Raw genomic sequence first — 14,689 nt, forward strand, 5'->3', positions numbered from 1 at the left:
TCTGTCTGGTCTATAGTATGGTGAATGAGAACTAAATGCCATTCTGTTTTCCTCTGTCTGGTCTATAGTATGGTGAATGAGAACTAAATGCCATTCTGTTTTCCTCTGGTCTATAGTATGGTGAATGAGAACTAAATGCCATTCTGTTTTCCTCTGGTCTATAGTATGGTGAATGAGAACTAAATGCCATTCTGTTTTCCTCTGGTCTATAGTATGGTGAATGAGAACTAAATGCCATTCTGTTTTCCTCTGGTCTATAGTATGGTGAATGAGAACTAAATGCCATTCTGTTTTCCTCTGGTCTATAGTATGGTGAATGAGAACTAAATGCCATTCTGTTTTCCTCTGGTCTATGAGTATGCCATTCTGTGAATGAGAACTAAATGCCAGTCTGTTTTCCTCTGGTCTATAGTATGGTGAATGAGAACTAAATGCCAGTCTGTTTTCCTCTGTCTGGTCTATAGTATGGTGAATGAGAACTAAATGCCAGTCTGTTTTCCTCTGGTCTATAGTATGGTGAATGAGAACTAAATGCCAGTCTGTTTTCCTCTGTCTGGTCTATAGTATGGAGAATGAGAACTAAATGCCAGTCTGTTTTCCTCTGTCTGGTCTATAGTATGGTGAATGAGAACTAAATGCCAGTCTGTTTTCCTCTGTCTGGTCTATAGTATGGAGAATGAGAACTAAATGCCAGTCTGTTTTCCTCTGTCTGGTCTATACTGTTCCACCCTCTTTCTGTTCCTCTTTCTGTTCCACCCTCTTTCTGTTCCTCCCTCTTTCTGTTCCTCTTTCTGTTCCTCCCTCTTTCTGTACCTCTTTCTGTTCCTCCCTCTTTCTGTTCCTCCCTCTTCCTGTTCCTCCCTCTTTCTGTTCCTCCCTCTTTCTGTTCCTCCCTCTTCCTGTTCCTCCCTCTTTCTGTTCCTCCCTCTTCCTGTTCCACCCTCGTTCTGTTCCTCTTTCTGTTCCTCCCTCTTTCTGTTCCTCCCTCTTTCTGTTCCTCCCTCTTTCTGTTCCTCCCTCTTCCTGTTCCTCCCTCTTTCTGTTCCTCCCTCTTCCTGTTCCACCCTCTTTCTGTTCCTCTTTCTGTTCCTCCCTCTTCCTGTTCCTCCCTCTTTCTGTTCCTCCCTCTTTCTGTTCCTCCCTCTTTCTGTTCCTCCCTCTTTCTGTTCCTCCCTTTTTCTGTTCCTCCCTCTTCCTGTTCCTCCCTCTTTCTGTTCCTCCCTCCTCTTTCTGTTCCTCACTTTTTCTGTTCCTCCCTCTTTCTGTTCCTTCCTCTTCCTGTTCCTCCCTCTTTCTCTTCCTCCCTCTTTCTGTTCCTCCCTCTTTCTGCTCCTCCCTCTTTCTGTTCCTCCCTCTTTCTGTTTCTCCCTCTTTCTGTTACTCCCTCTTCCTGTTCCACCCTCTTTCTGTTCCTCCCTCTTTCTGTTCCTCCCTCTTTCTGTTCCTCCCTCTTCCTGTTCCACCCTCTTTCTGTTCCTCCCTCTTTCTGTTCCTCCCTCTTTCTGTTCCGCCCTCTTTCTGTTCCCCTCCCTCTTCATGTTCCTCCCTCTTCATGTTCCTCCCTCTTTCTGCTCCTCCCTCTTTCTGTTCCTCCCTCCTCTTTCTGTTCCTCACTTTTTCTGTTCCTCCCTCTTTCTGTTCCTTTCTCTTCCTGTTCCTCCCTCTTTCTGTTCCTCCCTCTTTCTGTTCCACCCTCTTTCTGTTCCTCCCTCTTTCTGTTCCGCCCTCTTTCTGTTCCCCTCCCTCTTCATGTTCCTCCCTCTTCATGTTCCTCCCTCTTTCTGCTCCTCCCTCTTTCTGTTCCTCCCTCCTCTTTCTGTTCCTCACTTTTTCTGTTCCTCCCTCTTTCTGTTCCTTTCTCTTCCTGTTCCTCCCTCTTTCTGTTCCTCCCTCTTTCTGTTCCACCCTCTTCATGTTCCTCCCTCTTTCTGCTCCTCCCTCTTTCTGTTCCTCCCTCCTCTTTCTGTTCCTCACTTTTTCTGTTCCTCCCTCTTTCTGTTCCTTTCTCTTCCTGTTCCTCCCTCTTTCTGTTCCTCCCTCTTTCTGTTCCACCCTCTTTCTGTTCCTCCCTCTTTCTGTTCCACCCTCTTTCTGTTCCTCCCTCTTTCTGTTTCTCCCTCTTTCTGTTTCTCCCTCCTCTTTCTGTTCCTCCCTTTTCTGTTCCTCCCTCTTTCTGGTCCTCTTTCTGTTCCTCTCTCTGTTCCTCCATCTTTCTGTTCCTCCCTCTTCCTGTTCCTTCCTCTTCCTGTTCCTCCCTCTTTCTGTTCCTCCCTCTTTCTGTTCCTCCCTCTTTCTGTTCCTCCCTCTTTATGTTCCTCCCCCTTTCTGTTCCTCCCTCTTTCTGTTCCTCCCTCTTTCTGTTCCTCCCTCTTTCTGTTCCTCCCTCCTTTCTGTTCCTCCCTCTTTCTCCTCCTCCCTCTTCCTGTTCCTCCCTCTTTCTGTTCCTCCTTCTTCCTGTTCCTCCCTCTTTCTGTTCCTCCTTCTTCCTGTTCCTCCCTCTTCCTGTTCCTCCCTCTTCCTGATCCTCCCTCCTTTTTCTGTTCCTCCCTCCTTTCTGTTCCTCCCTCTTTCTCCTCCTCCTTCTTCCTGTTCCTCCCTCTTTCTGTTCCTCCCTCTTTCTGTTCCTCCCTCCTTTTTCTGTTCCTCCCTCTTTCTGTTCCTCCCTCCTTTTTCTGTTCCTCCCTCTTTCTGTTCCTCCCTCTTTCTGTTCCTCCCTCCTTTTTCTGTTCCTCCCTCTTTCTGTTCCTCCCTCTTTCTGTTCCTCCCTCCTTTTTCTGTTCCTCCCTCTTCTGTTCCTCCCTCTTTCTGTTCCTCCTTCTTCCTGTTCCTCCCTCTTCCTGTTCCTCCCTCTTTCTGTTCCTCCCTCCTTTTTCTGTTCCTCCCTCTTTCTGTTCCTCCCTCCTTTTTCTGTTCCTCCCTCTTTCTGTTCCTCCCTCTTTCTGTTCCTCCCTCTTTCTGTTCCTCCCTCTTCCTGTTCCTCCCTCTTCCTGTTCCTCCCTCTTTCTGTTCCTCCCTCCTCTTTCTGTTCCTTCCTTTTTCTGTTCCTCCCTCTTCCTGTTCCTCCCTCTTCCTGTTCCTCCCTCTTTCTGTTCCTCCCTCTTTCTGTTCCTCCCTCCTTTTTCTGTTCCTCCCTCTTTCTGTTCCTCCCTTTTTCTGGTCCTCCCTCTTTCTGTTCTCCCTCTTTCTGTTCCTCCCTCTTTCTGTTCCTCCCTCTTCCTGTTCCTCCCTCTTTCTGTTCCTCCCTCCTCTTTCTGTTCCTTCCTTTTTCTGTTCCTCCCTCTTCCTGTTCCTCCCTCTTTCTGTTCCTCCCTCCTCTTTCTGTTCCTCCCTCTTCCTGGTCCTCCATCTTTCTGTTCCTCCCTCTTTCTGTTCCTCCCTCTTTCTGTTCCTCCCTCTTCCTGTTCCTCCCTCTTCCTGTTCCTCCCTCTTTCTGTTCCTCCCTCCTCTTTCTGTTCCTTCCTTTTTCTGTTCCTCCCTCTTCCTGTTCCTCCCTCTTCCTGTTCCTCCCTCTTTCTGTTCCTCCCTCTTTCTGTTCCTCCCTCCTTTTTCTGTTCCTCCCTCTTTCTGTTCCTCCCTTTTTCTGGTCCTCCCTCTTTCTGTTCTCCCTCTTTCTGTTCCTCCCTCTTTCTGTTCCTCCCTCTTCCTGTTCCTCCCTCTTTCTGTTCCTCCCTCCTCTTTCTGTTCCTTCCTTTTTCTGTTCCTCCCTCTTCCTGTTCCTCCCTCTTTCTGTTCCTCCCTCCTCTTTCTGTTCCTCCCTCTTCCTGGTCCTCCATCTTTCTGTTCCTCTCTCTTCCTGTTCCTTCCTCTTCCTGTTCCTCCCTATTTCTGTTCCTCCCTCTTTCTGTTCCTCCCTCTTCCTGTTCCTCCCTCTTTCTGTTCCTCCCTCTTTCTGTTCCTCCCTCTTTCTGTTCCTCCCTCTTTCTGTTCCTTCCTCTTCCTGTTCCTCCCTCTTTCTGTTCCTCCCTCTTTCAGTTCCTCCCTCTTCCTGTTCCTCCCTCTTTCTGTTCCTCCCTCTTTCTGTTCCTCCCTCTTCGTGTTCCTCCCTCTTTCTGTACCTCCCTCTTTCTGTTCCTCCCTCTTTCTGTTCCTCCCTCTTCCTGTTCCTCCCTCTTCTTGGTCCTCCCTCTTTCTGTTCCTCCCTCTTTCTGTTCCTCCCTCTTCCTGTTCCTCCATCTTTCTGTTCCTCCCTCTTCGTGTTCCTGCCTCTTCCTGTTCCTCCCTCTTCCTGTTCCTCCCTCTTCCTGTTCCTCCCTCTTTCTGTTCCTCCCTCTTTCTGCTCCTCCCTCTTTCTGTTCCTCCCTCTTTCTGTTCCTCCCTCTTCATGTTCCTCCATATTTCTGTTCCTCCCTCTTTCTGTTCCTATTTCTGTTCCTCTTTCTGTTCCTCCCTCTTCCTGTTCCACCCTCTTTCTGTTCCTCCCTCTTTCTGTTCCTCCCTCTTTCTGTTCCTCCCTCATCTTTCTGTTCCTCCCTCCTCTTTCTGTTCCTCCCTCCTCTTTCTGTTCCTCCCTCCTCTTTCTGTTCCTCCCTCTTTCTGTTCCCCCCTCTTTCTGTTCCTCCCTCTTTCTGTTCCTCCCTCTTTCTGTTCCTCCCTCTTTCTGTTCCCCCCTCTTTCTGTTCCTCCCTCTTTCTGCTCCTCCCTCTTTCTGTTCCTCCCTCTTTCTGTTCCTCCCTCTTTCTGTTCCTCCCTCTTTCTGTTCCTCCCTCTTTCTGTTCCTCCCTCCTCTTTCTGTTCCTCCCTCTTCTTGGTCCTCCATCTTTCTGTTCCTCTCTCTTCCTGTTCCTTCCTCTTCCTGTTCCTCCCTATTTCTGTTCCTCCCTCTTTCTGTTCCTCCCTCTTCCTGTTCCTCCCTCTTTCTGTTCCTCCCTCTTTCTGTTCCTCCCTCTTTCTGTTCCTCCCTCTTTCTGTTCCTTCCTCTTCCTGTTCCTCCCTCTTTCTGTTCCTCCCTCTTTCAGTTCCTCCCTCTTCCTGTTCCTCCCTCTTTCTGTTCCTCCCTCTTTCTGTTCCTCCCTCTTCGTGTTCCTCCCTCTTTCTGTTCCTCCCTCTTTCTGTTCCTCCCTCTTTCTGTTCCTCCCTCTTTCTGTTCCTTCCTCTTCCTGTTCCTCCCTCTTTCTGTTCCTCCCTCTTTCAGTTCCTCCCTCTTCCTGTTCCTCCCTCTTTCTGTTCCTCCCTCTTTCTGTTCCTCCCTCTTCCTGTTCCTCCATCTTTCTGTTCCTCCCTCTTCGTGTTCCTGCCTCTTCCTGTTCCTCCCTCTTCCTGTTCCTCCCTCTTCCTGTTCCTCCCTCTTTCTGTTCCTCCCTCTTTCTGCTCCTCCCTCTTTCTGTTCCTCCCTCTTTCTGTTCCTCCCTCTTCATGTTCCTCCATATTTCTGTTCCTCCCTCTTTCTGTTCCTATTTCTGTTCCTCTTTCTGTTCCTCCCTCTTCCTGTTCCACCCTCTTTCTGTTCCTCCCTCTTTCTGTTCCTCCCTCTTTCTGTTCCTCCCTCTTTCTGTTCCTCCCTCCTCTTTCTGTTCCTCCCTCCTCTTTCTGTTCCTCCCTCCTCTTTCTGTTCCTCCCTCTTTCTGTTCCCCCCTCTTTCTGTTCCCCCCTCTTTCTGTTCCTCCCTCTTCCTGTTCCTCCCTCTTCCTGTTCCTCCCTCTTTCTGTTCCTCCCTCTTTCTGTTCCTCCCTCTTTCTGTTCCTCCCTCTTCCTGTTCCTCCCTCTTCCTGTTCCTCCCTCTTTCTGTTCCTCCCTCTTTGTGTTCCTGCCTCTTCCTGTTCCTACCTCTTCCTGTTCCTCCCTCTTCCTGTTCCTCCCTCTTCCTGTTCCCTCCTCTTCCTGTTCCTCCCTCTTCCTGTTCCTCCCTCTTCCTGTTCCTCCCTCTTCCTGTGCCTCCCTCTTTCTGTTCCTCCCTGTGTGTTTGATCTGGGGGATCATTGTTCTGGAGGCGTGTTCGTTGACTTGCTGTTGAAGACCATTGATTGGCACTGTGATGCCTATTGGCATCAAAGAGCCAAAAGTCAGGCCTGTGTGTGTCTCTGTCACTGTGTCTTCTCTGAGCCACAGCTTTACTGAAAGCCTGGCCACTCCTCCCTGCACACCCAGACACGCTCCACACTTCTGAAACACTCACAGTCCAAGCCCTGTCTCCTTGAGAAAATGGTATCAATCAATCAGAAAGGGAAGAAGTTCAGAATTAAAGGCCTTCTGTCATTGCATCCTGCTTGTCATCTGTGGACTGTGAGCTCTTCTGACGTTATACAACTCATAGAAGGATCTCTCACTATCCTCTCTGCTGACAGTGAAATGCTCCTGCCTCCTTACATTTACATTTAAGTCCTTTCTCCTCATGGTATCTGTTCTAACCAAAAGCCACCGCTTAGCTCGCAGTAAACCTCCCCACACTTCGTGTTCCCTTGATTTTCCCCTGATACCACAAGCCATTACTCCATTAGTGTGTGTGTGTGTGTGTGTGTGTGTGTGTGTGTGTGTGTGTGTGTGTGTGTGTGTGTGTGTGTGTGTGTGTGTGTGTGTGTGTGTGTGTGTGTGTGTGTGTGTGTGTGTGTGTGTGTGTGTGTGTGTGTGTGTGTGTGTGTGTGTGTGTGTGTGTGCCTTGTTCCCAGTGGGTCAGAGTGCTATAATGTGCGTGAGAGCAGAGCTCCACAGTGAGAAGGAGAGTGGCAGACAGAGGCTGAAACCCAGCAGGAGAGAGACTGCAGGCCGAGACGTGTCAGGAAAGATGCTCTCTCTCGTCCCCTCATCTCCTCCTCCCTCTCTCCTTCATCCCGGCCTGGGGCATTAGGAATGCTCATTCCCGCTCACGACAGTGTGCGATATAAGACTCGATTGTCACTCGCATACATTACACATCCCACACATAATGTACACATTATACATACACGCGCCTATGATTCACACCCCTCATTAATACTGTATGTGGTGTAAAGGTTGCCCACTTGCATATTAACTGGACAGAGATGACGCACATCACACGACACAACACGGAGTGCCTGGATACAGCCCTTAGCCGTGGTATATTGACCATATACCACAAACCCCCGATATCCCTTATTGCTATTATAAACTGGTTACCAATGTAATTAGAGCTGTAAAAATACATGTTTCGTCATATCTGTGGTATACGGTCTCATATACCACGGCTTTCAGCCAATCAGCATTCATGGCTCGAACTACCCAGTTTATAGTATCGCATAATGTACACATGAACACAGTCATTCACTGTTACACCCACTCCCCAACATCCCCAAGCCAAAAGCGTTGGAATGGGAATGAGTCAGACATGCCACACGAAATGAAGAGAAACTCAGAGGGACGTTTATCGGAGTTGGTGGGTGGACAAGCACAGAATGGGCCCTGATGGAATGTTCTGCCTCAGCTTCACATAGCTATTGATCCCTGCTTCGGGCCGTTGGGACCTGCTGGATGTTACTGCCACTACTCAATGCGGCAACGGTCACACCAAACAACCGCATAGTTACGTCCTCACAGTTCACAGTTGTTTGCGATAGCGGTTCAATGGGGCTGGGCATACAGCTGCTCTGTCCTCCACATGCCATCGATTACCTTTACCACAGGACTGGCTCGGTGTATTGAACAAGCACTTTAACTTAATCGCCGACCGAGTTAATTGACAGGATGAGGGAGTCGATGGGTGCTGCACACTGAAATAGTTTATAGGCATTCAATGGTTGTCAGGAAACAAACACCTATACTCTCTACAGCCCGATTGGCTCTGAGCCCTGAAACGGAAGAGGGAGGGTGAGAGACGGAGAGGTTGAGAAAGAGGGAGCGAGAGAAAGATTCCGAAAGTGAGAGAGGGACAGAGAGAAATGAGTGGCAAGAAAGAGGCGGGACAAGAGAGAGTGAGTGAGCCAGCAGAGCTCTGTGATGCGTTGTGTTTCTTAACCTGATGTTAGCACGACACACCAGTCCCTCATGGTGACCACACACACACACACACACACACACACACACACACACACACACACACACACACACACACACACACACACACACACACACACACACACACACACACACACACACACACACACACACACACACACACACACACACACACACACACACACACACACACTGCTCTCACTACACTGACACTAATTGCTGGTGTCACACACATAAACACACGCTAGAAAACACATAGGTAAAAACGTAATCCCGAGTGATGTTTTTGTAAACAGTCCGCTGCTGTGCATTGAATTTGGTGTATCCAGTTCAACATAGACACAGGAGATGTGCTTTTGTGCCACTTGGAAGTTAGCCGGTCCTGGAATCAGGTTATTGAATTGACTGATTGAGTTAAGCTCCCAGAGCTGTGAGTCCAAGTGACAGGATGATTCGATTAACTGGAAATCACAGATGAAGTTAGAGAAGAGGCGTCAGTCTAAAGGGTAGATGTCTTGAATTGAATGCAAACCTGTTATTGAAAAGTGTCATATTGCAGCCAGGATAATTGAAAATGGCCCACAGGTGTTTACTTAGTGCCGGGACTAATGCTACTATAGCCACAACTAAATAACCGCTAAACAGAAAGCACTGCCGGTTGTCTGTGTTGATAACTACAATGGATGCATCCAGGTGAATTATCAGGGTTGAACAAATATCTTGCTTGTGGAGAAGTGAGAGAGATGTAACTTACAGTACTGAGAGATGCAGCTGTGGCTGTCAGGGTTCAGTCAGTGCATCCATCTGATTAACTCCCACCCACTCAGACTGAGCCCCAGGTGCACACACACTCTCACTCTCTCTCTCTCTCTCTCTCTCTCTCTCTCTCTCTCTCTCTCTCTCTCTCTCTCTCTCTCTCTCTCTCTCTTTCTCCTGAGCCCACTCACACACCTTAACCCCTCTCCTCTCCATCTCTATTTTTACCTCTGTTGCCCTGCGTTGATGTAATTAGCTGTGAGATGGGGGTCTGTATGTTTCCTCAATTCGGGCCAGCAGGCTGCTCTGTGGGGAGTGGGCGTCAGCAGGACATACAGTACAGGACCTCATGGTGTCCTACCACACGCACGCACGCACGCGCACGCACGCACACACACACACACACACACACACACACACACACACACACACACACACACACACACACACACACACACACACACACACACACACACACACACACACACACACACACACACACACACACACACACACACACCAATGGATGGATGGGACCTTGGCTCCTCCGGTGCCTGTCACCACTCTCTCACACTGCCTGTCTATTTCTATGGAGAACCTTGGTGTCGGGTGTGACTTAGAGCGATTGTAACCTTGTGTGTGTGACTGACTGTCTACTGTATATTGACATGGATGAGTGTGTGTGCGCGCGCGTGTACGTGTGTGTATGTGTGTGGTCAATGGCTGTATGACCTACAGTCCTGTGTGGCTCAGTTGGTAGAGCATGGCACTTGTGTCGCCAGGGTTGTGGGTTCGATTCCCACGGGTGACCAGAATGAAGAACGTATTGAAATGTATGCAGTCACTACTGTAAGTCACTCTGGGTGGGAGTGCCTGCTAAATGACTCATATGTTTTTTTTAATGTAGGAAAGGACATGTTCAGCAGACATTATCCATGGTGAACCAGGGCCAGGACTCCAGTGTCCTCTACGCTGCTGTTCATGTTCAGCAGACATTATCCATGGTGAACCAGGGCCAGGACTCCAGTGTCCTCTACGCTGCTGTTCATGTTCAGCAGACATTATCCATGGTGAACCAGGGCCAGGACTCCAGTGTCCTCTACGCTGCTGTTCATGTTCAGCAGACATTATCCATGGTGAACCAGGGCCAGGACTCCAGTGTCCTCTACGCTGCTGTTCATGTTCAGCAGACATTATCCATGGTGAACCAGGGCCAGGACTCCAGTGTCCTCTACGCTGCTGTTCATGTTCAGCAGACATTATCCATGGTGAACCAGGGCCAGGACTCCAGTGTCCAGTGTCTACGCTGCTGTTCATGTTCAGCAGACATTATCCATGGTGAACCAGGGCCAGGACTCCAGTGTCCTCTACGCTGCTGTTCATGTTCAGCAGACATTATCCATGGTGAACCAGGGCCAGGACTCCAGTGTCCTCTACGCTGCTGCTGGATCCAAGGCAGTGTATTTCATTGCTCCGCGACAACTAAAATAGTGTCACAACTGAACCGTGACACAGTGCCAGCAATTCATCCAAAACAGAATACTGCCCAGCTTGTGCGTGTCGGGGCCAGATCTTATGTGTGAAGACCATTTTGTTGTGCAATTTGTAAACTGGAAAAAAATGATGAAATATTGAGTGCTTGTGGAGGCCATAATATCATACAACAGTAAAGACTACATTACCCATGCATCACCCAGACATAGTAACATGTGGTTCTTCCTGCTCCAATAAATTAACGGTGCATATTCAGATATGGCTCATGACATGTTGTCTTTCAGACATTTAGCGTTATGCTAGCGTTTCAGACATTTAGCGTTATGCTAGCGTTTCAGACATTTAGCGTTATGCTAGCATTTCAGACATTTAGCGTTATGCTAGCGTTTCAGACATTTAGCGTTATGCTAGCGTTTCAGACATTTAGCGTTATGCTAGCGTTTCAGACATTTAGCATTATGCTAGCGTTTCAGACATTTAGCATTATGCTAGCATTTCAGACATTTAGCGTTATGCTAGCGACATTTAGCGTTATGCTAGACATTTAGCGTTATGCTAGCGTTTCAGACATTTAGCGTTATGCTAGCGTTTCAGACATTTAGCGTTATGCTAGCGTTTCAGACATTTAGCGTTATGCTAGCGTTTCAGACATTTAGCATTATGCTAGCGTTTCAGACATTTAGCGTTATGCTAGCGTTTCAGACATTTCATAAGCTGTCATCCATATGAAATGATTGCGTCTTGCTCAAAGGACACACAGATGCAGCACACAAACAACTCAACGCATGTAGCACGTTCTGAAATAAACAATCTGCTATTCTTGATTCTCCAACCGTCGTTTAATTGTGCACTGTGCACCTCTCTGATTCAGAGGTGTTGGGTTAAATGCGGAAGACACATTTTGGTTGAATGCATTCCGTTGTGGAACTGACTAGGTATCCCCTTCCCCATTTGAACATTCTAACCTCCCCAGGAGGGTTCTACTCACTAAGGAGGATAAAAGAGGACATGGAAAATGGCTCAATCTTAGGGGTTTGAGTCATACTTCATGGGTTCAAGTGCATCTCAAGTGACATCCCATTTCAATGGTACATTTTGGGAATAGGCTGTTTGTTTATTCCAGGCGTCCTTGCAAGAAGTGTTGACATGTCCCTGAAAAGCTATTCCAATGAGATATAGTGTTAGTCAATGACCTGATGTATCATAGTGATGAGGTGATGATGATGGAGTGAGATTAACACCTGACTGATAGACACTCATCCCCTGCTGTTACCATATCTAACTTTAAGGCCTGTCCACCGGCTAACTCTTTCTCTCTTTCTCCCATTGTGTGTGTGTGTGTGTTGTAGGCCTTTTCCTTCGGAGGACACTGCTCTGAATGAGGATGACGTGTACCGGAGTCTTGAGGAGCTGGCAGAGTAAGTACCCAGACCCCCTGTACCCCCCCTTCACTCACACACACTGCAATCCCCACAACATATGGACAGAGCAGTGGAGCACAACTCTGAGCCGTAACCATCCACCCTGCCGCCTTCCTTCTTCCACCCTGCCACCTTCCTTCTTCCACCCTGCCACCTTCCTTCTTCCACCCTGCCACCTTCCTTCTTCCACCCTGCCACCTTCCTTCTTCCACCCTGCCACCTTCCTTCTTCCACCCTGCCACCTTCCTTCTTCCACCCTGCCGCCTTCCTTCTTCCACCCTGCCACCTTCCTTCTGCCACCTTCCTTCTTCCACCCTGCCACCTTCCTTCTTCCACCCTGCCACCTTCCTTCTTCCACCCTGCCACCTTCTTCCACCCTGCCACCTTCCTTCTTCCACCCTGCCACCTTCCTTCTTCCACCCTGCCACCTTCCTTCTTCCACCCTGCCACCTTCCTTCTTCCACCCTGCCGCCTTCCTTCTTCCACCCTGCCACCTTCCTTCTTCCACCCTGCCACCTTCCTTCTTCCAGCCTTCCTTCTTCCACCCTGCCACCTTCTTCTTCCACCTTCTTCCACCCTGCCACCTTCCTTCTTCCACCCTGCCACCTTCCTTCTTCCACCCTGCCACCTTCCTTCTTCCATCCTGCCACCTTCCTTCTTCCACCCTGCCACCTTCCTTCTTCCACCCTGCCATCTCCTTCCTTCCTTGCCACCTTCTTCCACCCTGCCACCTTCCTCCATGCATCCCTGCTGTCTGTCACTCTTCCGTTCCATGGTGACACCAGCAGCACATTAGTTTCCTTTCTGCCTAGCCGCCAAGTTGTCTCAGGAACTGGATGGCTGGCAGGACAGCTTGGGTGATGGGTGGGTGAGTTTGAAAGCAAGCTCATGCAGCGGCAGGGAGGCTGGGTTGGGGTGGGCTGGTAGCGGTGGAGGCTGGGTTGGGGTGGGCTGGTCTTCCATCCTTCCACCTTCCTGGAGGCTGCCACCTTGGGGTGGGCTGCATCCCGGTGGAGGCTCTGGGGGTGGGCCATTACCATGGTGACACCAGCGGTGGAGCATTGGGGTGGGCTTCCTGGAGGCTGCCTAGCGGTGGGGGTTGGGGTGGGCTGCCAAGTTGTCTCAGGAACTGGATGGCTGGCAGGGGGTGGGCTTGGGTGAGTCTGGGTGGGTGAGCTTTGGAGGCTGGGTTGGGGTGGGCTAGCGGTGGAGGCTGGGTTGGGGTGGGCAGCGGTGGAGGCTGGGTTGGGGTGGGCTGGTAGCGGTGGAGGCTGGGTTGGGGTGGGCTGGTAGCGGTGGAGGCTGGGTTGGGGTGGGCTGGTAGCGGTGGAGGCTGGGTTGGGGTGGGCTAGCGGTGGAGGCTGGGTTGGGGGTGGGGAGGCTGGGTTGGGGTGGGGTGGGCTGGTAGCGGTGGAGGCTGGGTTGGGGTGGGGGGTGGGCTGGGTAGCGGTGGAGGCTGGGTTGGGGTGGGCTGGTAGCGGTGGAGGCTGTGGTGTGCGACAGCTCCCATTCCTCTCTGATTAATGGAGAATAATTAGACGCTGCGCTAAGATAGGTGTTATTCATCACCCAGAGAGCGGGAGAGAAGAGAGGGGAGGAGGGAGGGGGAGAGAGATGGATAGCAGAGTGCCACCACCGCTGCCTGCTGAATACATTACTGGAGGAAAATGTGCAGAAGCTGAGAGAAGTGCAGGCCAAGCAGGCTAATATTGAATTAGAGCTCATCTTAGCTTCCAGCACAGCCTTGTGAGTGCAAACACACAGCAGAGTAAACACGCAGGTGCGTTCTGTACATGTCGGGAAATACTGTACGTTGGTTTAGAAGTGACCCTGCCCACAGCTTTATTGTGGCAAAATGTTCCATCCAACAGCATTCATCAACCCGAAACGGTGCCTGAGGAAGGCCTGCAGCATCACCAAGAACCTCACACACCCCAGCCACGAGCTCTACATTACAACTAATAACACTTAAAAATAAGCAAAGAACAATCAATCTGAAAATGGGGTAAAGGACTTGATTATTTCTGGTGGTCCTGTGATGATTATTTCCTGTGATGCATTACTGTTGTCCTGTGATGCATTACTGTGATGGTCCTGTGATGCATTACTGTGATGGTCCTGTGATGCATTTTACCTGTGATGCATTAGTGGTGTTGCTGTGAGGCAGTCCAGCATTACTGTGATGGTCCTGTGATGCATTACTGTGATGGCACAAAGCATTAATGGTGATGCAAAGTCCTGTGATGGTCCTGCTTTGATGACATAAAATCCTTGCTTTGATGTTTGTCCTTTACCCTTTCACCCCCTGCCCTATAACCCAACCTCTCTCTCTCTGATAACCTGTTGGGGCAAAACACCTTCTCTGACCTGCCTGGAGCCTACAGCCATTCATTCCTGAAGGGTTGGGCCCTAGCCTCTTACTTCAGTGTGAACCTGCTCTTTGTTTCACCTCTATTGATGTACGGTTGATTTAAGATGAGTGTGTGAGTGAAAGGAGGGAGTGATTTGCCAGTGGATGAGTGGGTTAAAAAAAAACTCTTCAAACAAGAATTCTGCTAGAGATTATAGTGAAAGATACAAGACCACATGAGGCTGATGCACCTCATACAACATTTATATATTTGAGTTCATGTAAAGCGACTCTGGTGCTTGTCTGTTGTCTGTCAGTAAAGGTTATGTGCTGAAAAAAACGTTTTCCATATTTACAGTATCATGTCGAATGTGTTCATGTCAAGGTACATGTAAGTGGAATGTAGCTGGCGGGTAGCGATGTGATCCCACCTGAAATGACTGGCCATAATAGAATGGTGTGGTCATTAAATTGAGTTTGTGTGTATGTTCTTGTGTTTGTGTGTGTATCTGCGCATGCATACGTATGTTTACCTGAGGCAGAGTCTCCTTAATGAGGTCTCTCAGGTTAATCTTCTCAACCTTAGCACTGCTTCCTGCCTATGGCTCTGTAATGTCAACTCTGAGTAGTGCTTCCTGCCTAAGGCTCTGTAATGTCAACTCTGAGTAGTGCTTCCTGCCTAAGGCTCTGTAATGTCAACTCTGAATAGTGCTTCCTGCCTAAGGCTCTGTAATGTCAATTCTGAATAGTGCTTCCTGCATAA

At 49.3% G+C, this 14,689-nt stretch overlaps 1 protein-coding gene across 11 annotated transcripts in view; it reads left to right on the forward strand.

The window, feature by feature from the left end:
• LOC124006706 (guanine nucleotide exchange factor VAV2-like) overlaps positions 1-14,689 on the forward strand; it is a 258,452-nt gene that overhangs the window by 194,224 nt on the left and 49,539 nt on the right. For all 11 annotated transcript variants that reach the window (XM_046316798.1, XM_046316800.1, XM_046316802.1 and 8 more), the window contains exon 4: positions 11,505-11,573. In XM_046316798.1, the coding sequence (XP_046172754.1) occupies positions 11,505-11,573 (69 nt within the window). The remainder of the gene's footprint in view (positions 1-11,504; positions 11,574-14,689) is intronic.

The sequence above is a fragment of the Oncorhynchus gorbuscha genome, linkage group LG20, assembly GCF_021184085.1.
Source record: "Oncorhynchus gorbuscha isolate QuinsamMale2020 ecotype Even-year linkage group LG20, OgorEven_v1.0, whole genome shotgun sequence".
In the NCBI taxonomy this organism is placed as follows: Eukaryota; Metazoa; Chordata; class Actinopteri; order Salmoniformes; family Salmonidae; genus Oncorhynchus; species Oncorhynchus gorbuscha.